The sequence below is a fragment of the Bombina bombina genome, chromosome 1 (genome assembly GCF_027579735.1).
Source record: "Bombina bombina isolate aBomBom1 chromosome 1, aBomBom1.pri, whole genome shotgun sequence".
NCBI classification, from domain to species: domain Eukaryota; kingdom Metazoa; phylum Chordata; class Amphibia; order Anura; family Bombinatoridae; genus Bombina; species Bombina bombina.
This window is the reverse complement of record NC_069499.1, coordinates 104746681-104769944: the sequence shown is the minus strand read 5'-3', so window position 1 is coordinate 104769944 and position 23264 is coordinate 104746681. Positions and strand designations below refer to the sequence as shown.

The 23264-nt window shown below is 41.7% G+C and overlaps 1 protein-coding gene across 1 annotated transcript in view; it reads right to left on the bottom strand.

Annotated features, from left to right (window-relative positions):
• The window catches only part of NRDE2 (NRDE-2, necessary for RNA interference, domain containing), a 185180-nt gene that overhangs the window by 111074 nt on the left and 50842 nt on the right, over positions 1-23264 (bottom strand). Inside the window, exons 7-8 of the mRNA XM_053697566.1 lie at positions 15231-15364; positions 9706-9829 (exon numbers count right to left, since the gene is read on the bottom strand). Of these exons, the coding sequence (XP_053553541.1) occupies positions 9706-9829; positions 15231-15364 (258 nt within the window). The remainder of the gene's footprint in view (positions 1-9705; positions 9830-15230; positions 15365-23264) is intronic.

The following is a 23264-nucleotide window of genomic DNA, read 5'->3' as shown; positions in this document are numbered from 1 at the left end:
AATCTTAATAAAAAATATTAAAAAAAAATAATTAAAAAAAAATGTATAGAATTTTGAAAAAGTGTGAAGAGAGGACCAAGTTGCAGCCTTGCAAATCTGTTCCACAGAAGCTTCATTTTTGAATTCCCAGGATTAAGAAACAGCCCTCGTAGAATGAGCCGTAACTCTCTCAGGAGACTGCTGTCCAGCAGTTTCATAAGCAAAGCGAATGATACTCTTCAGCCACAAAGAAAGAGTAGAAGCCGTAGCTTTCTGTCCCTTACGTTTCCCAGAGAATACCACAAACAGAGCAGAAGACTGACGAAAATCCATAGTCATCTGTAAATAGAATTTTAGTGCACGTACCACGTCCAGATTGTGCAGAAGCCGTTCCTTCTGAGAAGAAGGATTAGGACACATGGAAGGAACAACAATCTCCTGATTAATGTTCCGGTCTGAAACTACTTTAGGGAAAAACCCTAATTTAGTACGTAAAACCACCTTATCTGAATGTAAAATAAGGTAAGGAGACTCATACTGTAATGCCGAGAGCTCTGACACTCTACGAGCAGATGAAATAGCAACAAGAAGCAAAACTTGCCAAGATAACAACTTAATATCTAAGGAATGCATAGGCTTAAACGGAGCCCCTTGAAGAACCTTAAGAACTAAATTAAGACTCCAGGGAGGAGTAACTGGTTTGAACACAGGCCTGATCCTGACCAAGGCCTGACAAAACGATTGCACGTCTGGGACGTCCGCCAGACGCTTATGTAACAAAATAGACAAGGCAGATATATGACCCTTTATGGAACTTGCCGATAAACCCTTCTCCAAACCTTCTTGGAGAAAGGACAGAATTCTAGGAAAACTAACTGTACTCCAAGAGTAGCCCTTGGATTCACACCAGTATAGATATTTATGCCATATCTTATGGTAAATCTTTCTAGTCACAGGTTTACGAGCCTGAATCATGGTCTCAATGACCGATTCCGAAAATTCACGCATGGATAAAATGAAGCGTTCAATCTCCAAGCAATCAGCTTCAGAGAAACTAGATTTGGATGAAGGCAGGGCCCTTGAAGTAGAAGGTCCTTCCTCAACAGAAGTCTCCAATGTTGAAGAGATGACATGTCCACCAGGTCTGCATACCAAATCCTGCGAGGCCACGCCAGTGCAATGAGGATCATCGACGCCCTTTCCTGCTTGATTTGAGCAATGACTCGAGGTACAAGAGCGAACGGAGGAAATAGGTATGCAAGACTGAAATTCCAAGGTACCGCCAGAGCGTCTATCAGTACAGCCCGAGGCTCCCTTGACCTCGACCAGTACCTCGGAAGCTTGGCATTCTGCAGAGATGCCATGAGATCCAATTCCGGCTGACCCCATTTGAGAATCAGGCTGGAAAATACTTCCGGATGGAGTTCCCACACCCTGGGTGAAAGGTCTGCCTGCTCAGGAAGTCCGCCTCCTAGTTGTCCACTCCTGGAATGTGGATCGCCGACAGACAGCAATTGTGGGTCTCTGCCCACTGAATGATCTTGGCTACCTCTGTCATGGCCAAGGAACTCCGAGTTCCTCCCTGATGGTTGATGTAAGCCACTGAGGTTATATTGTACGACTGGAACCTGATGAACCGGGCCGAGGCTAACTGAGGCCAGGCAAGAAGAGCATTGAAGATTCAATATGTATGGGTAGAACAGACTCCGACCGAGTCCCTGAGCCTTTAGAGCCCCAGACTGCTCCCCATCCCAGAAGGCTGGTACCTGTTGTCACAATCACCCAAAAGGGTCTGCGAAAGCAGGTTCCCTGGGAGAGATGATCCAGAAAGACAACCACCAGTAGAGAATCCCTTGTCTCCTGCTCCAGCTGTAATCGCGAAGACAGATCCGCATAATCTCCGTTCCACTGCCTGAGCATGCTTAACTGCAGAGGTCTGAGGTGGAAACAGGCGAACAGGATGATGTCCATTGCTGCTATCATCAGCCCGATTACCTCCATGCACTGAGCCACTGATGGCCGAGGAGAGGACTGAAGTACTAGGCAAGAATCGAAAATCTTTGATTTCCTGACTTCTGTCAGAAAAATCTTCATTGATAAGGAATCTATTATGGTTGTATTTGGAACTAAGGAACTCTATTCCAAATTCACCTTCCATCCGTAACACCGCAGGAAAGATAACAACATTTCCGTGTGTGATCTTGCTTGTTCAAAGGAAGGCGTCTGAACTAGAATGTTGTCCAGATAAGGTGCAACTGCAATGCCCCGCAATCGGAGCACCACTAGCAGGGATCCTAAAACCTTTGAGAAAATTCTGGGAGCTGTGGCAAGACCGAATGGAAGAGCCACTGTCAGGGTGCCAGGAATCAGACTGAGACGAGAAGTGCAAAGATAATCACACCTTTATTAATAGCAAAAAATAATAAAAAGTCCACAAGTTAAATAACAAGCCAGGAGTCAAAACCAGAGCTGGTAGTCAGACGAGCCGAGTCAGGAGCCAATGTGAATAGTCAGACGAGCCGGAATCAGGAACAAGGAAAACAGCAGAGTCAGGAACAAGCCAGGGATCAGGAACCAGGAAGGACGTTAGGCAGCCAGGTAATACACAGGAACTCTCACAAACAGGTCTGAGACAATGTAAAGGCAAAGCATACTGAACAGAGGCCCTTTAAATAATAAGTAATGACATCACAATTCTGAGACTGCATCCTGTCTCACATTGATGATGCACACCAGTCTGGCCATAAAAGGAAGTGCAGGAAATGAGCAGCATCCCCCACAATGCACATAGTCAGGAAGAGAGGTGAGTAAAATGGCTGCCAGCAGCACATGGCAAACACAACAGGGTAAAAACCCTGACAGTACCCTCCCCTCAATGACCCCTCCCCCGTGGGAAGACAAAAGGCTTATTGGGGAAATGGGCATGGAAGGCACGGAGGATGGCGGGAGCATGAACATCAGAGGAGGGAACCCAAGAACGCTCCTCCGGACCGTAGCCCCTCCAGTGAACCAAATACTGTACACGGCCCCTGGACATACGAGAGTCAATAATGCTGCTGACCTCATACTGACCAACATAACAAGGAGCCAATTTATTGGAAGGCACACGAAGGTTCAAGTTGTGGGAGGACAGCCAACTCTCTCACCAACCTGGCAGGAAGGTGCGGGCGGATGCCTACGATCAGCCTGGAACTTTTGGCGCTGCATAGAACGATGAAGGCAATCCTGAATCTGCACCCACGTGGAACGGAGTTGCCGGAGATGCTCCTCCAAAGCCAGAATACCCTGAGATATGAATGAATCGGGCAACAAGGATGGTTGAAACCCATAATTCGCCATGAACGGGGATAACTTGGAGGAAGCATTAATAGCACTATTACGAGCAAACTCTGCCCAAGGTAACAGTTCAGACCAATTATTGTGGTGATCTGAGACATAGCAACGGAGGAACTGTTCCAGAGCTTGATTAGACCGTTCCGCAGCCCCATTGGATTGAGGGTGATATGCCGAGGAGAAGGAAAGCTGGATCCCCATTTGAGCACAAAAAGGAACGCCAAAATCTGGAGACAAACTGGCTACCCCGTTCCGACACTATCTCCTTGGGTAACCCATGTAAACAGAAGACCTCCCGGGCAAAAATTGAAGCAAGCTCCTGAGCAGTAGGCAGCTTCATCAAGGGAATGCAATGTGACATTTTAGAAAAACGGTCAACCACCATAAGGATAACAGTATTGCCATTGGAAACAGGGAGCGCAACAATGAAGTCCATGGAAAGATGTGTCCAAGGATGCTCACCATTAGCAATAGGTTGAAGAAGACCCACAGGAAGACGTCGAGGAGTCTTATTCTGTGCACAAACTGAGCAGGAGGCAACATACGCAGCAACATCAGAACGAAGACCTGGCCACAAGAATTGTCGAGTGACCGACCAAATCATTTGGTTCTTACCTGGGTGACCTGCGGCTTTCGGATAGTGTTAAGTGTGCAAAAGTTTAGTTAGAAGTTTCTCAGGAACAAAACACTTACCACTAGGTTTCTCAGGAGGTGCATTGGTTTGTGCAGCCAGGATCTCCTCCCCCAAGGGAGAAGTCAAATTAGTACATATGGTAGCCAAAATATGGTCAGGAGGTATAACAGGAGTAGGTACAGACTCCTCCTTGGACAGAGGCGAAAATTGTCTAGAGAGGGCATCAGCCCTAACATTCTTACTACCAGGCAGGTAAGAGACCACATAATTAAACCGAGACAAAAATAGCGCCCATCTGGCCTGTCGGGGCGACAAACGTTTTGCTTCAGATAGATAAGTTAAATTCTTGTGGTCAGTAAGAATGAGCACTGGCACGCAAGTACCCTCAAGAAGATGCCTCCATTCCTTAAGTGCCAAAATTATGGCCAGTAATTCCCTGTCGCCAATTTCATAATTGCACTCCGATGGAGACAATTTCTTAGAGAAGAAACCACACAGATGCAAGGAACCGTCAGGCGTAGGACGTTGAGACAAGAGGGCACCTACTTCAGTCTCAGACGCATCGACCTCAAGAACGAAAGGCAGGACAGGGTTAGGGTGAGCCAGAACTGGAGCGGCAGCAAAGGCAGTCTTAAGACTATCAAAGGCCTTAATGGCAGTAGGCGACCGATGGAGTGGATCATTCTCTTTACGGGTCATGTCTGTGATAGGTTTGACCAAGGAAGAAAAGTTTTTAATAAACTAAAAACCGAAGACCAACTGGGCGAGGCCACTGCAGATTTGCAGATAACTTGTCAGGATCCATGGAGAACCGTGCAACGGAGATAATATAACCTAGGAAGATTACTTGAGTCTGATGAAACTCACATTTCTTGAGTTTACAAAAAAGGCCATTCTCACATAGTCTCTGAAGAGCCCGTGTAACATCAGAATGATGAGCCTCAAGTGTGGGTGAGTGTATGAGGATGTCGTCTAAGTACACCACAACACACTGTTGCAACATATCTCGTAGGACATCATTAATAAATTCCTGAAAAACAGCAGGAGCATTACATAGGCCAAAGGGCATTACAAGATACTCATAATGCCCGCTCCTGGTGTTAAATGCTGTTTTCCATTCGTGGCCCTCCTTAATCCTAACGAGATTGTAGGCTCCTCTCAAATCAAGTTTAGTAAAGACTGTAGCTCCCTTGAGGCGGTCAAAGAGTTCAGTAATAAGCGGAATAGGGTAAGCATTCTTAATGGTAAGACGATTAATGGTAAGACCCCTATAATCGATACATGGTCTTAACTCGCCACCCTTTTTCTTCCCAAAGAAGAAGCCAGCCCCTGCAGGAGAGCAGGATTTGCGGATGATCCCCCGCAGAGCATCGGCAACATACTCCTCCATAGCACAATTTTCTGCAACAGAAAGAGGGTATACCCGGCCCCGAGGAGAAATGGCTCCGGGTTGCAGGTCTATGGCACAATCGTAAGACCAGTGAGGAGGCAACGATCCGGCACAAACCTTGTCAAACACGTCTAGGAACTCTCGGTACTTCTCTGGCAATTGAGATACCGAAGAAGTCCACAAGAGTCAACAAAAGCCTGAGTGACTATGGAGGAGTCCACCCAGGAAAGGACAACCGTGACCAAAGGTTTCTCCTTAAGCGGTTCCGGGGACGAGGATAAACCACCCAAGTTCTGCCCCCGACAGGACCTTAGGTGTGAGCGTTTCCCGGCCGTGTAGGACAAGACTTCAAAAGGTGGCCCTGTAACCCACAATAGAGGCAGAGCCCCTCCCTCCTCCTAAAGGACCTCTCTGCCGCAGAGAGACGCGTGAATCCCAGCTGCATCGGCTCAGCAGTACCTGGTGACTCGGGACCAGGAGGCATGGGAGGAGAGGGAGGCATGGGTGGGAACGAACACGTAGGAGACAACGGAACAGGAGGCTTACGCAAGTGCTCCTTGAAAGATGGCCTCTCTCTGAGTCTGATGTCAATTAGGATCAAAAAAGACACCAATGCCTCGAGATCCTCTGGTAAATCTCTGGCAGCAACTTCGTCTTTAATCGCATCAGAGAGCCCATGAAAGAAGGCGGCAACAAGGGCTTCATTGTTCCAACCTACCTCTGCGGCAAGCGTACGGAACTCAATAGCATACTGAGCAACAGATATTGTACCTTGCTGAATGGACATGAGTCGTTTAGCAGCAGAGGAGGAGCGAGCCGGAACATCAAATACTCTTCGAAAGGAGGCCACAAATTCAGGGTAATTTGAAATCACAGGTTTATTAGTCTCCCACAAGGGATTAGCCCAGGCAAGAGCTGTGTCAGAGTGTAACGAGATGAGAAATCCCACCTTAGCTCTGTCAGAGGGAAACACCTGAGGTAACATCTCAAAGTAAATGCCCACCTGGTTCAAAAACCCTCTGCACTGAATAGGATCGCCTCCATATTGCTGAGGTAGAGGTGCAGAACAGGACATGCTCCTGGAAAGGAATAGGTGCAGCAGCGGAAACAGGAGCAGCCATAACTTGCAGGACACTTTGGCGAAAACAGCAGAGTCAGGAACAAGCCAGGGATCAGGAACCAGGAAGGACGTCAGGCAGCCAGGTAATACACAGGAACTCTCACAAACAGGTCTGAGACAACGCAAAGGCAAAGCATACTGAACAGAGGCCCTTTAAATAAAAAGTGATGACAATTCTGAGACTGCATCCTGTCTCACATGGAAGATGCACACCAGTCTGGCCATAAAAGGAAGTGCAGGAAATGAGCAGCATCCCCCACAATGCACCATAGTCAGGAAGAGAGGGGAGTAAAATGGCTGCCAGCAGCACATGGCAAACACAACAGGGAAAAAACCCTGACAGCCACGAACTGGAAGTGTTTGTCTAGAAATGCAAACCTTAGAAACTTGTGATGGTCCCTGTGGATGGGAACATGCAGGTACGTGTCCTTTAAATCCACCGTTGTCATAAATTGACCCTCTTGTACCAAAGGAAGAATGGAACGAATAGTTTCCATCTTGAAGGATGGCACTCTGAGAAATTTGTTTAGACTCTTGAGATCTACAATTGGTCTGAAGGTTCCCTCCTTTTTGGGAACCATGAACAGATTGGAATAGAACCAGAGACCCCGTTCCTGCATTGGAACTGGAACTATCACTCCCAGGTCGGAGAGGTCCCGTACACAGTGTAAGAACGCCTCTCTTTTTGTCTGGTCTACAGATAATCTTAAAAGCAGAAACCTGCCCCTGGGAGGAAAAGTCTTGAACTCTAGTTTGTATCCCTGGGACAGGATGTCCACCCCCCAGGGATCCTGAACATCTCAAACCCAAGCCTGAGTGAAGAATGAAAGTCTGCCCCCCACAAGATCCGGTCCCGGATCGGGGGCAGGCCCTTCATGCTTTCTTTGACTCAACAGCAGGCTTCTTGGAATGCTTTCCCTTGTTCGAAGACTGATTGGGCCTCCAGGAAGGCTTGGACTGCTCCTGCTTGGAGGAGGGAGTGGAAGGATTTCCCTTGAAATTTCGAAAGGAACGAAAATTACTCTGATGTCCTTTTTATTTCTCTTATCCTGAGGGAGGACAATGAATCAAACCGTACTAGTGACCGTAGCAATACAAACCGCGGGTTGCCATTGTAAACCCTGGTGTACATACATCTTCTTGAGTAACACCTCTAACTTTTTATCCATAGGATCCTTAAAGAAACAACTATCCTCTATTGGAATAGTAGTTCTCTTGGCTAGTTTGGAAATTGTGTGTCAGTAACCTCACTTACTGATTGTTTACTTTTCCTCTTGCGCTTTCCCTGTAGCATGGGAAAAGCAGACAACGCATCAGAAACCGCAGAGGACATGAGAGAAGCGATGTCTTGTAAAGTAACTCCAGATGGAGTAATGGAGGAAGCGCAGGGCACTGGCTGTATGGACGCTAAGTTTTGGGACACTTGAGGAGAAAGCTGCGGTATATTTTGAACGTTGTCAGAAGACTCCTGAAAAGCATCCATCCTAGACAATGTTGGTTTAGAAAAAAAAGTTTATCCCTATAATGTAAAGTTCTCTCAATACATGAGGAACAGAAAGGGATTGGTGGTTCAACATTCGAATCAAAACATAAAGAACATGTAACATCTTGCAGGGCCTCTTGGTCCATCTTTTTTCACCACAAAAAAAAAATTGAATAAATAGATAGAAAGTTTATATTTTAGTAAAAAAAAAAAATACCTCACAAAAAAAGTTACTGTTCCTTTAAATATTTAAAATAAACTGCTTTTTTTCAGCAAGAAAATAAAACACATAAGTAATAATTAAATACTCCGGACACCTTTACACCTCAGCTTAATTTTGCTGAGGTGCTTACCTGCTTGACTAACACCGGAGATTATAGACTGTTAGATGATCTTGACTCAATCTATTTATTCTATCAGATGAAGTCCGTAATACTGCCCAAAAACTGAGACAAAGTCTTCCGTGTCACAGAACACAGGAACTATGAAGGGGAAGTGTGCAACAAATTTTAACCCCGGCCATTGTGGGCGTTAAAAGAAAAAACTTTCCTCAAGTCTTTTAAAAGCATAGTAATGTCGTTTTATACTTAAGTTAAAAAACACCACCTCTGAGCCTGCTCCTCGTCCCCAGTGCCTGCTATTACTGCCCATACTAAATACTCTCCAATTCATAAGAGAATTCCTTTATTATGTCCCAAATTATATAATATATTAAAGTGCCATCTTTTATTCTGAATGACGATCCCAGAAAATAAAAAGTCAGCACTTACCTATGTAAATCTGCCCGGCAGCAAGGCAGCTCACTGGGTTTGAGAGGCATGATCCCTCACATGGACCTGTGTAAAAAAAAAATGCAAAGACTGAATAAACTTACTCAGGCTTTAGGAAATAGGGCAGCATTAGTATATGGGAGACGCAGTGACTATTATACCCCACAAGTTCCCATTGCTCTAAAGCCACCACTGCTCTACTGAAGAGACTGATATGGATTACGGCTACACCCTAGAACAAAGCAGCACAATCTTGCACCACTTAAAAAAAAAAAAAATCTTGCTTGAAGAATCATCTTTTCCAACACCTAACTTTACCACTTCCTTGCTCTAACGTAGGCAAAGAGAATGACCGGGGTTAGAGGGAAGGGAGGTGATATTTAACAGCTTTGCTGTGGTGCTCTTTGTTGCCTCCTGCTGGATGATCCGTGGACTCATCGTGCCATTAGAAAGAAAAGTAATTTTCTGATGCAACTGGAAAAATAATCTTAAATTATTTTAAAAATGAAACCTTTATGTAGAAAACCATGAATAGAGGTTTACTGACTAGTGATTTAAATAGTGATTAAAATCAATTTGATTTAAATCAAATCCACCCTGCATATAACATTACTGGGTTGCTAGTTTTAACAAATTAGAGCATATAATTTTTCGACCATGGACCATTAATAAAGTGACAATTTTAAATGTCCGTAAGATGTTTTGTGTGCAGCTGTTATGCAATTTAGTACTTAATTGTTGATTTATAATATGCATATATAATAAATTAATTTAATGGCATATACACACAAATATATGAACACACACACATACAAACTCATATAATCTAGTAACTAGTTTACTAATAAGGGGACAATGGAAGCACTATATTGTAAACTGCAAAAGGCTATCAAAGCAGCTTCTTGTAATGAGACAGCTCAGATAAATGATCTAGAGCAGTGAGCAGATACACATTTCTGGTTTCTCTGGGAACAAAATCTTTTAGACTAGAATTACCTAAGTTATTGATGGCTACCCAGCCTCCTCTTTCCTGCTGTCGCATCCAAGCACTCCAGCATTTTGATCCTTTCTCCCCGAATCGTGGTTCTCCACTGTCCCAGTAAGGTTCAAAAAATTCTACCTGGAAACAACAAGTACATAAACTTAGCAAGCAATAGCGCACTAAAGCTCTAACAAGGGGATGGCCAACTGGCGACCCGAGGACTACATGTGGCTCTTGGAACTATTGTTTGCGGCCCTTTGGAAAATACTGAACTAACAACGTATGTCATCGTTTTGTAGCCCTAGGGTAAAGCAGAATGAAAAATGTGTGCTTTGTGTGACCACAACTCAAGAGCCCTCTGGAAGGAAGAATAGCTGGTAGAGGGTACCCTGCAACCTTACCTAAATCAGGCCCTGTAAAAATATTGGGACATATATTAATTGTTTAAATAGCCATACATTTATATGGGCCCCTTCTAAAGTTTTAAACTATTGATCTGGGGTCCAATGACATCACTGCTCTAACATATTGGACCATTTCCGTACTGCACTTATTGTATGTCCAGCAGCAAACAATCAAAAAGCCAGTGAATCCTTCATAGCAAAAATATTGCCATATTTTATTCATAAAATGCATAAAACATGTTAAAAAGTCATAATCCACAGCATGTTCTATGTCCTGTCTTACGCGTTTCGGCATACTGCCTTAATCATAGACCTAGTGAGACACACAACCGAAGGCATTTAAAGGAATAGTAAATCCAAATTTTTTCTTTCATGATTCAGATAGAGCATGCAATTTTAAGCAAATTTCTAATTTACTCCTATTGACTCCTATTATCAAATTTTCTTCATTCTCTTGGTATCGTTATTTGAAAAAGTAGGAATATAAGCTAAGGAGCCAGCCCATTTTTGGTTTCAGCCCCCTGGCTAGCGCTTGTGATTGGTGGCTACCTTTAGCAAACCAATAAGCAAGTGCAACCTAGGTTCTGAACCAAAAACGGGCCGGCTCTTAAGCTTACATTACTGCTTTTCAAATAAAGATACCAAGAGAAAAAAGAAAAATTGATAATAGGAGTAGATTAGAAAGTTGCACAATTGTCCTCAATGGGAATGGTCGTGCGCTTGGCTAGTGTAGAAACCGCCCCCTCGACCTTAGAGACTGTTTGCCATGTGTCCTTCCTGGGGTCAACCATGGGGAACAATTTCTTAAATATAGGAGGAGGGACAAAAGGTATGCCTGGCTTCTCCCACTCCTTATTCACAATGTCCGCCACCCTTTTAGGTATCGGAAAGGCATCAGGGTGCACCGGGACCTCTAGGAACTTGTCCATCTTGCACAATTTTTCTGGGATGACCAGATTGTCACAATCATCCAGAGTAGATAGCACCTCCTTAAAGGGACATTAAACACCTGCTAAAAAACCATAAATCGAACTCCTTCTGATCAAACAAAGAGTAAGTAAGCATTGATTTCTATGAAATCTTGCCAGCTTACCCCAAATTGTTAAAAAAAAAGTGTATACAATTACAATGTTGTACCTGTGCCTGATGTTTCTATGCATGCTGCCATTTTGTAACTTACATGAGCACAGCAGTCACGTGACACGCAAAGCACATTGCTCTATTATACTATGCTGCTTAGAGGAATCTCACTCATTGTGATACACGCAGAGTGTGTGCTGCAGCGTTTGTAGAGGCATTTTTATTTGTAAATGAATAGTATTTTTAACATCATAATATAATGTTATTGTAAAAAACAAATTACATTTTATAATGTTCCCTAAACAAATCTGATGAAGTCAGTGCACGGCTCCAGGCACCATACTTGAAAATAGCAAGTTACTGGGAGAGAGGGAGAGGGGAGATAACAGTCCTAGGAACAATGGATAAAGCTTTGTATAGTAAAATACAAGCTCCGTGGTGTGATGGTTATATGTAATGGTTTCTGACCCTGCAGTACATAACACAGCACCGGGAGTTTCTTTCTCTTTCAGCCCTAATGTTAAAACCCTCCTGGGACTTGAAGCGCGACTCCTACTGACATAGACAGTAGTTTGAAGATTACCAGATGCTCACTTGCTGTGACAGGCTGCAGTTGTGGAGTTTGCACACACTCCCTGGCAGTGACGAGCAGGGCTGTCTATGTCAAGCCGACAGTAGGAGTCGCGCTTCAAGTCCCAGGAGGGTTTTAACATTACAGCTGAAAGAGAAAGTTACTCCAGGTGCTGTATTATGTACTGCAGGGTCAGGAACCATTATATATAACCATCACACCACGGAGCTTGTATTTTACTATGCAAAGCTTTATCCACTGTTCCCAGGACTCTTCTCTCCCCTTTCTCCCAGTAGCTTGCTATTTTCAAGTATGGTGCCTGGAGCCGTGCACTGACTTCATCAGATTTGTTTAGGGAACATTATAAAATCTAATTTGGTTTTTACAATAACGTTATATTATGATGTTAAAAATACTATTCATTTACAAATAGAAAATGTCTTTACAAATGCTGCAGCACACATATCACACTGAGCGAGATTCCTCTAAGCAGCATGTGCTGCCTGTTGGTGTACCTGTCCTGTGTGCAACGCACGTAACAATATGGCAGCATACATAAGAATATCAAGCACAGGTACAGCACTGTAATTGAAAACAGTTTTTTTAAAACAATTGTGGTCAGCTTCCAAGATGGCATAGACATCTGTGATTACTTGAGTTTCATTAATCAGAAGGAGCTAGATTTAAGGAATTTAGCTTTCAGGTGTTAAGTGTCCCTTTAAGTAATGCGCGGAGATGCTCTAATTTAAATGTCACCACATCAGGTTCTGCCTGCTGAGAAATTCTTCCTGTATCAGAAATTTCTCCATCTGAAAAACCCTCCCTCACTGCCACTTCAGACTGGTGTGAGGGTATGACAGAAAAATTATCATCAGCGCCCTCCTGCTCTACAGTGTTTAAAACAGAGCAATCGCGCTTTCTCTGAAATGCTGGCATTTTGGATAAAATATTAGCTATGGAGTTATCCATTACTGCCGTCAATTGTTGCATAGTAACAAGCATTGGCGCGCTAGAAGTACTAGGGGTTGCCTGCGCGGGCATAACTGGTATAGACACAGAAGGAGAGGATGCAGAACTATCCCTACTTCCTTCATCTGAGGAATCATCCTGGGCAACCTTACTAAATGTGACAGTACTGTCCTTACTTTGTTTGGACGCTATGGCACAATTATCACATACATTTGAAGGAGCAACCACCTTGGCCTCCATACATACAGAACATGACTTATCTGAAGGTACAGACATGTTAAACAGGCTTAAACTGGTTAATAAAGCACAAAAACCGTTTTTAAACAAAACCGTTACTGTCTCTTTAAATGTTAAACAGGGCACACTTTATTACTGAATATGTGAAAAACTATGAAGGAATCATCCAAACTTTACCAAAATTTCACCACAGTGTCTTAATGCATTCAAAGTATTGCACCCCAATTTTGAAGCTGTTAACCCTTAAAATGCGGAAACCGGAGCCGTTTTGCAATTTAACCCCACTACAGTCCCAGCCACAGCCTTTGCTGCGACTTCACTTATCCCAGGGGGGTATACGATACCAATTCCAGCCTTCTAGAAACGTTTTCTGTGGATACCAGACCCTCTCACATGCAGCTGCATGTACTGCACTCAAAAGAAACTGCGCAATAATGGCGCGAAAATGAGGCTCTGCCTACTACAGAGAAAGGCCCTTCCTGACTGGGAAGGTGTCTTAACTAGTGCCTGGTGATAAAAACGTTCCCCAAATATTAAAAAGTTTGAAATCCACTTCAAAACCTTAATAATAACTTAATAAACAATCGATTTAGCCCTTAAAAGTGTCCACCAGTTATTAGCCCATAATAAGCCCTTTATTCTATCTGAGTCTAAGAAAATGGCTTACCGATCCCCATGAGGGAAAATGACAGCCTTCCAGCATTACACAGTCTTGTTAGAAAAATGGCTAGTCATACCTTGAGCAGAAAAGTCTGCAAACTGTCCCCCCCAACTGAAGTTCTCTAGGCTCAACAGTCCTGCGTGGGAACAGCAATTGATTTTATTTACTGCTGCTAAAATCATACTCCTCTTTTAAACAGAACTCTTCATCTCTTTCTGTTTCAGAGTAAATAGTACATACCAGTACCATTTCAAAATAACAAACTTTTGATAGAAGAATAAAAAACTACAACTAAACACCACATACTCTTCACCATCTCCGTGGAGATGCTACTTGTTCAGAGCGGCAAAGAGAATGACTGGGGTGGGCAGAGCCAAGGAGGGGCTATATGGACAGCTTTTGCTGTGCTCTTTGCCATTTCCTGTTAGGGAAGAGAATATTCCCACAAGTAATGGATGACGCCGTGGACCGGACACACCAATGTTGGAGAAATTGTGTTTACTATCCCTTTAAATAGTTTACAAAAGCCTCTAATTGGACATGCTGTGATGATATATTCATTGATGGGATTTAAAGGGACAGAAACATTCTTTATACAAATATATCAAGTAAAAGTATTAATTGAAAATTTATAGAAAATCTTATGTCAAACATACATGAAGGATTGGATATAAATAACCATCAGTACGGTAATAAGTACCTATGCCGCACCGTTATTCAAGACAATAATATATTTACAAACCTCCTTTTCTCATAAGATATTAATAATGTATTATATTATTTTAACCATATGTGTCTGGAATGAAATGTAGCCACTCACATATGCCAATTGAAGGCCCTCTAAAATACACCTGTCAAATAGTATATTGAATTCTATTTATTTTTGCTAATTATTTTTCATTTTTATGTATCAACATTATTCATTTTTTATGTTGCCAAAAAGTAATTATATCTCCTTCAATATTAAAACCATTGGGTCTACGAGTTCTCATCTGGAATATCCAGAAGGCCTCCATATAAAGTAATTTATTAATGCTATAACCACCTCTTATTGCATGTCCCCTCGCTGTGAAATCAGAATCTGTAGTCTTTACATTTATTTAATATTATATGGATAGAATTTCACTCCTACTTCCTCTCAGCATTTGCAAATCTATATTTTGCCATTTTGGGAAGGGGAACTTATGCAAAATGTGACTAAAATAATGACACCCATGTTGCAGTTTACCATGTACACTAGATTAAACAGCAAATTAAAATCTTTTTTTTTTTTTACTCCATATATAGTCATTTTGCCTTTTTTATTTTTACAATTAAAAAGCTGTTATAGTGATAAAACTATGTGCTCTTATTTGTTAGAGCATATCATTTTAATCGCTAACAACTCTGCAACACTATGTGGTTAAACTCTGCAAAAGAGTTAAAAAAAGCATAGTTAAATAGCGCTCTGGACCTGCAGTTCTCTGAGGCTCCAACCAAGCTGTGTGATTACCATTGCCAATTGGATCAGTGGAAGTGCACTATTGACAGTAAGAGTAAATCAATTTACTTTAACATTTTTCTGGTCTTCATTAGACTAAGTTCATCTGCCTATCTTTGAAGTATTTTAGTACATACCTGTTCCTTCGTGCTCATGTGCTTCACGCTGTCAGGTTTAAAAAATGTAAATTCAATCAGAGCCTGGAAGAGGGAAACCGCCTTCTCAGTGTGCCCAGCCTGTCGCAAGAAATGGCACTGCTGAAGGAACACATCTGTTATGAAACAAATAACAATCTTAAACAAATGTGCAATATATATACTGTATATATATATATATATATATATATATATATATATATATATATATATATATATATATATATATATATATACACACAGAGAGAAATGCACTCACAGGAACGAACAACCAGCTCAATACCATTGTTAGCCTGTTCTATGGCGATTTACCACCTGGGTGCAACTTCTTTTAGCCCTTGCTCAGTGTGCTTAGAGGAATATAGCTACACCTCACTGACGAGGCCCAATGAAGGCCGAAACGATCGTCTGGGGTTGCTGTGTTCCTTGTTCAGAGAGGAATTGCCTGGTATTTCGGTGCTGGACTGACCGTAATAGGCGGGATCAGACTGATATGCTACAGGAAAGTTCTACTCTGTGAAAAGCATTACTGGGCTAAAAAGCTGCACCCAGGTGGTAAATCGCCATAGAACAGGCTAACAATGCTATTGAGCCAGTTGTTCGTTCCTGTGAGTGCACTTCTCTCTGTATGTATTTAGTCTCCCTATGGGAAAAAGGGGCAACCAGACGTGGACTCCTTGCTCAGTGTGCTTAGAGGAATATAGCTACACCTCACTGACGAGGCCCAAAGAAGGCCGAAACGATCGTCTGGGGTTGCTGTGTTCCTTGTTCAGAGAGGAATTGCCTGGTATTTCGGTGCTGGACTGACCGTAATAGGCGGGATCAGACTAATATGCTACAGGAAAGTTCTACTCTGTGAAAAGCATTACTGGGCTAAAAAGCTGCACCCAGGTGGTAAATCGCCATAGAACAGGCTAACAATGCTATTGAGCCAGTTGTTCGTTCCTGTGAGTGCACTTCTCTCTGTATGTATTTAGTCTCCCTATGGGAAAAAGGGGCAACCAGACGTGGACTCCTTGCTCAGTGTGCTTAGAGGAATATAGCTACACCTCACTGACGAGGCCCAATGAAGGCCGAAACGATCGTCTGGGGTTGCTGTGTTCCTTGTTCAGAGAGGAATTGCCTGGTATTTCGGTGCTGGACTGACCGTAATAGGCGGGATCAGACTGATATGCTACAGGAAAGTTCTACTCTGTGAAAAGCATTACTGGGCTAAAAAGCTGCACCCAGGTGGTAAATCGCCATAGAACAGGCTAACAATGCTATTGAGCCAGTTGTTCGTTCCTGTGAGTGCACTTCTCTCTGTATGTATTTAGTCTCCCTATATATATATATATATATCCTTTCCAAGAACGTAGGCACTCACTGGTCTTTAGACATTTACTGATCCATAGAAAAAAGTTACATTAACATATTTCATATTTTTTCTATGGATCAATAAATGGATTATGTCTAAAGACCAGTGAGTGCCTACGTTCTTGGGAAGGATACACATTATTGGTTTGTAGTGCACCTTGGCAGCTGGATCGTGTAAGATAGTGCTGTCCTTAACTTGGACTGTATATATATATATATATATATATATATATCAAAATAACAAGAGTATTGCATTGAGCAATGATACTTTTTTATTGGACTAACTATACATTTATAAGTTGACAAGCTTTCGGAAGAGTTCCTTCCTTTATCAAGTCTGAAGCAATACGTATTGCTTCAGACTTGATAAAGGAAGGAACTCTTCCGAAAGCTTGTCAACTTATAAATGTATAGTTAGTCCAATAAAAAAAAGTATCATTGCTCAATGCAATACTCTTGTTATTATGATATCTAAATCTCTGGACTAACACGGCTACGCCAATCAACGTATATATATATATATATATATATATATATATATATATATATATATATATATATATATATATATATATATATATATATGCGCAATTTATTCCATATATAAAGTTTTCATACAAAAGAAAGAATTTTGCCGTTGACATGCATCTATACATTTATCTGTACTGCATAATGTAAAGGTTACAGTAATTTATTAGTAATGTGTTGCAGTCGGTAATGAATAAAGTCATCAGGCAAGGCTGTGCACATACCCATTAAGTTCTTTTTTTCTTTTTTATATTAGCCTAGCAAAGATTCATAATTCAACTTCACCACCCTCCAGTTTCTCTAGAGAAGATTTTCATTACAGTCTGACAAGCACAGACAAATGGCTGCCCCCGGTCAAGAAGAAATTTAAAATATACATTTAACATTCTCATGTTCTATTTAAATTTGTTCTTTTTTGCAAGAGAAACTTGTGTTAAAGATACTTTCCTTTTGCTCTCAAGCAAATTAAATTTTTAAAGGTGGTTGGACCTCCCTCTGGCTATCATTACATAAAATATGTGGGGGGGGTGGGTGTATAAAATAAACAGGTCCCGCACTCTCCGCTGTGAAAAAAAAAAACTTCTTTAATTGAACTGTGACGTTTCGGGGTAGTTAGCCCCTTCCTTGATATTCATTACTTTCCCCTCATTAGTTAAGATGTAATATTTATTTGTAGCCAATTTTTGCTTTTGCTAGTTTTGTTCCATATTGTGAAGACGAGTGATTCATCACATATATCAGGGCTACTTAGGTTACATATTTGTTTATATGAACATTGTTACATTGTAATTTCAGGCATTTTCAATTTTTAACTTTGCTTTTAGTTTGTCCCAATGCAGCCACCGTAGTTATCTCTGAGCATGCTCAGTTGCGCAGATGACAAGCTGCAGGTGTTTAGCATTCACAGTGGAGGGTATTTAAGGGGAGTAAGTTGCACTATATTTGTTATCTGTCTGAGGAAGGGGCTAACTACCCCGAAAAGTCACAGTTCAATTAAAGAAGTTTGTGTTTTCACAGCAGAGAGTGCGGGACCTGTTTATTTCATTTGTTAACATTTTCTGTTAATCCAATAAACCTCATTTCACTACTGAAATATTACTGTGTCCTTCAGTTATTTGATAGATCAAAATGAAATTGCTGATCCAAACACCTAATTATTTAAATGAAAATCATGGAAATTGTCAGGGGTGCCTAAACTTTTGACAACTGTATATGAGTCTGAGATTGGAAAGTTAGTGTGCTCTATCTGAATCATGAAAGAAAAAAATAAGGGTTTTATGTTCCTTTAATGATGCATTATCATTGAAGGGACAGTAAGAGAAGGGTATACAAATAACAAAGCTGTAAAAACAGTTGTTAAGAGCCTTTCTGGGAAGCTCCCACCCTACCTGAGCAGAATGCTCTCCCCGGCTATTCCCACCTCCTATAACCTCCGATCAAGTACCAGCACATTATTTAGCTTGCCTCAATACAAAAAGATAGCAGCTCAATCCTCCTTTTCCTACAGAGCACCACAATTATGGAACAACCTCCTGCACACTTTCAAACCTTCCCCAAACCTAATATCCTTTAAGAAATCCCTCTCTAGATATCTCAAAACAGAATGCACCTGTCATGGTTGATTAAATATTTCCTACCTATTCTATGTTAAATGTTTGCATATATTGTGTATTATTGTTTTTGTATTTTATTGTACCCTATTGTATCAATGCAATGTTTTGTGGTCCCAGGACATACTTGAAAACGAGAGAAATCTCAATGTATCCTTCCTGGTAAAATATTTTATAAATAAATAAATAAATTGGTCAGTTAAAAAATTGCCCATAAAGGTGGACGAGAGAAAAAAAGAAAGGAAATAAGAAAAGTATTTTTAAGGTGATATTTCAAGGATTCATAATTCCTATACGAGAAGCATAAATATTAAATGAGAAATGCACTGCCTTAGTAAAAATTACTCCGAATTAATAGACTGAAAAAAAACATAATAATTGTAATAATAATAATAATAATAATAATAATAATAATAAATAATAATAATGGATTTTCTATGAATAATATATCTGATACTATATTACATGCACATAAGTTTTAATATGAATTTTGTTCAATACAAAAAAGTGTAAAGTTTTGGGGGTTTTTTAAACTCCTGTGAAAGTTTAAAATGTATTTAAAAATATATATAGGTATATGAAACCCAACCATTTTTTTGTGTGATTCAGACAGTGAATACAATTTTAAAAACAATTTCAATTTACTTCTATTATCAAATTTACCTCATTCTCTTGGTGTCCTTTGTTCAAAAGCAGGTAGGAAGGTGTTGGCGCGTGCACATGACTGGAGCAATATATTGCAGGAAATGTATAACTATGTTACACATATCCAAGAACTGCAGGTGGCAGCAGTGTTTCCTGTCATATACTGCTCCAGAAATTTGCATGCTACATATCTAGGTATTTCTTCAACAAAGAATACAATGAAAACAAAGTAAATTTGATAATAGAAGTAAATTGGAAAGTTTTTTCTTTTTTTAAAGTGTATTCTCTGTCTCGATCATGAAAGAAAATTTTTGGGTTCCATGTCCCTTTAATCTAAAGCTTCAATCAAAATATATAAAAAATGTAAAGGGACACTGAAACCAATTTTTTTCTTTCGCGATTCAGATAGAGCGTGAAATTTTAAGCAACTTTCTAATTTACTCCTATTATCAAATTTTCTTTATTCTCTTGGTATCTTTATTTGAAATGCAAGAATGTAAGTTTAGATGCCGGCCCATTTTTGGTGAACAACCTGGGTTGTCCTTGCTGAATGGTGGATAAATTCATCCACCAATAAAAAACTGCTGTCCAGAGTCCTGAACTAAGAAAAAAGCTTAGATGCCTTCTTTTTCAAATAAAGATAGCAAGATAATAAAGAAAAATTGATAATAGGAGTAAATTAGAAAGTTGCTTAAAATTGCATGCTCTGTCTGAATCACAAAAGAAAAAATTTGGGTTCAGTGTCCCTTTATTTTTTTTTTATATTTTATTTTTGTTTTCAAAAGAGCTTTATTAAAGGGTATTCAAATAGTTACAAGCTTTTCAGTTTTTCCAAGGTACATATGAATACAAAGTTATTTAAACATTACATTGCAAATTGTGATTAATAATACTAACACTTGAAAGTCGTTCTTCCCCTGGCTCCCCAGGGCATGATGAATTACTGACCGTTCATAGAGCATGTGGAGTTTAACTCCCGAGGGATCAGGACACAGTTCAAAATGCACTTGCATGATAAAAGTCCAAGAGTCCATTAGTGCATTATCCCTGGTGCTCTACGGCCATTCCCGCCAAGCTATACATTCATGGGCTAGGATTGCCAGAGAGTGAGAAGCAAAAAGGAGGGAAGAAAGAGGGGGGGGGGGGGAACCTGTCTCCATTGTGCCATTGGTAAAGTTTGTGCAGTCAATCACTTTACTGTATTCCCATTGTCTGGTGTTGTTTGGGGCTCGCTTGTGCATGTCTCGTGAAGGATAGGCGGAGGTGGTAAGAGAAGGTGGAGAAAGGAGGGAAGGAGAGAGGGGGGGGGGGGGATAAGTGTCAATGGGGGAGTCAGAGGTCCAAGTTGTAGTCTGCATTATCCTACACTATCCGTTGTCTGTGTGTTGCCCAGCACTCCAGCATCATCTCGTGTGTGTCCACAGTCCCTTGCTGAGTGTGGTGATATCTTTCTAGGCGTAGTAGTGTATCTACTTGTTCTTGCCATTCCTTAAGGGTCGGTGTGATTCTAGATTTCCAATGCTTTGGGATCAATAATTTAGCTCCATTCAGCATAATTAATAGTAGTGCTCTATTCGCTTTGCAAGGCAATTTGGGCAATGATAGGTACAGTAATGTTTTTGGGCTGTTCTGCAGGGGTTTCCCTAGAACTAGTTCCATGTGATTGAGGACGTCGACCCAGTAGGCATCTAGCCTAGGGCAATCCCACCATATGTGTGTTGGTGTGCCAACTGCGCCACAGTCCCTCCAGCATTTGCCTGAGGCCTGTTTGTAAATCCTCTGCAACCTGCTGGGCGTGAGGTACCACCTTCCTAGGCATTTGAAGCTGGATTCTTGCACTCTCATAGAGATTGAGGCTGACTTGGTCACCAAGAAAGCGTTCTGCCAGTCCTCATATCCTATCTCGGTCTGCCACTCCTTTTCCCACATCTTCGTGTAGGAGGGGAGTGTCTGGGCATCATCTATCAATAGCAGTTTGTAGAGTAATGAGATTGCATGAGCTGTTGGTGTGCCTTTCAGGCACAAGGTCTCAAAGGTGGTAGGTGTTCTGGTTAAGCAGGATCTGTGTTTATGTGTCACGAGGTAGTGATTTAACCGCATATGTGAGTACCAACTCAACATCAGGTGAGGTTGTTCCTCTGAGATGTCCGTAAGTGTCTTGAGCTTATGTCCGTCGGTCAAGGACTTGATGACATAGTCTTTTAAGGGTGTGTCAGTAGTGGTTCTATTGTCAGGGTAGTTCCATGGCAGTGCGGCATTATGATAAATAGGGGTCAATGGGGAGTGTTTAGTTGTTATATGTGTTGTGGTATTTATTATCTTGTCCCATGTGGAATAGAAGTCTATCAGTAGGGGGTATTTTGTTGTGGCTGTGTGCCTGTCCTTTTCCAGAGTCCAGGCGCCTAAGCCTGCATTGTTTGTATCTAAAATATCACAGTCCAGTCGTACCCATTCTTTGTTGGGGTCATTAGAGCACCAGTCCAGCAATCTACCCAGCGTGATTGCCTGTTTGTACGTTAGTATGTTTGGAACCCCCAGTCCCCCTCTGTCCCTGGGCAGATACAGAGTTCTCCTGGCTACCCTTGGTCTGATCCCTCCCCAAATGTATTGTTCGATTAAGTTTTGTATTTTTTGTAGATAGTTCCTTGGGAGGGGGATTGGTGTTGTTTGGAGAATGTAAAGCAGTCTGGGTAGCACGTTCATCTTAACGACATTTATTCGTCCTAGCCAGGAGATAGATTTGTTCTTCCATCTAGACAAGTCCACTATCAGTGTGGTTTCTAAACACTTGTAATTTTCTTGGAAGATAGTCTGGGCGTCTGGGGAGATGTATATCCCTAGGTACTTCAGCTTATCTTGTTGTAATCTCAAGGGGCAGGCACCTAGTGCTGTGGTTAATTCCTCTGTGTTGTATGTAATGTTCAGTATCTCCGATTTGGCTACATTAAGGTGGAAGTTAGATAGTCGTCCTTACTCACTAAAGGTGTCTAGAACTCTGGGGAGAGAAGTCTCTATGTCAGTGAGTGTCAGTAGGACGTCATTGGTGTATAATGCCAATTTGGGTGTGCTTGATTTAGTTTTAATACCCGAAATCTGAGGGTCTTCTCTAATTTTCTGCGCCAATGCCTCTATGGAGATAGCGAAAAGGAGCGGTGAGAGAGGGCATCCCTGCCTGGTCCCGTTTCTGATATGGAATCTATCAGACAGCAGGCCATTAACTTTTACTCTAGCGGAGGGATTTTCATAGAGAGCAAATATCTGTTTGATAAAGGTTTCGCTAAACTTCATTCTGGCTAGGACCGCTTTTAGAAAAGACCAGTGCACCCGGTCGAACGCCTTTTCAGCGTCTGTCGAGACCAGTATAAGAGGTGTATTCTGATGCTGCGTGTGTGATACGAGCTGTAACACTTTCAGCGTGTTGTCGCGCGCCTCTCTCCCTGGCACGAATCCCACCTGGTCTGGGTGTATCAGCGCGGGTAGGATCTTATTGATTCTGTTGGCTAATACCTTAGCGTAGATCTTTACATCCACGTTGAGGAGCGAGATCGGGCGGAAGTTCTCTGGCCTATCCGGGGTTTTACCCTGTTTGGGGAGGACAGTAATGTTTGCCTCAAGCATCTGGTCTGTGAATCCTCCCTCTTTTAACAATGAGTTAAACAGGAGTGTAAGAGGTGTTAGTAAGTGATGTGCAAAGTCTTTGTAATATTTTACCCCTAGTCCATCAGGCCCGGGGCTCTTTCCATTTGGCATACTCTTGATGGCTAGCTTAATTTCGTCAGCTGTTATCGGTCTGTCAAGTTGCTCCGAGTCCTCTTGAGAGAGTGTGGGGCAGCTGGATGTCCCTTAGATATGCGTCTATGTGTGGTTGTGGGCTTTT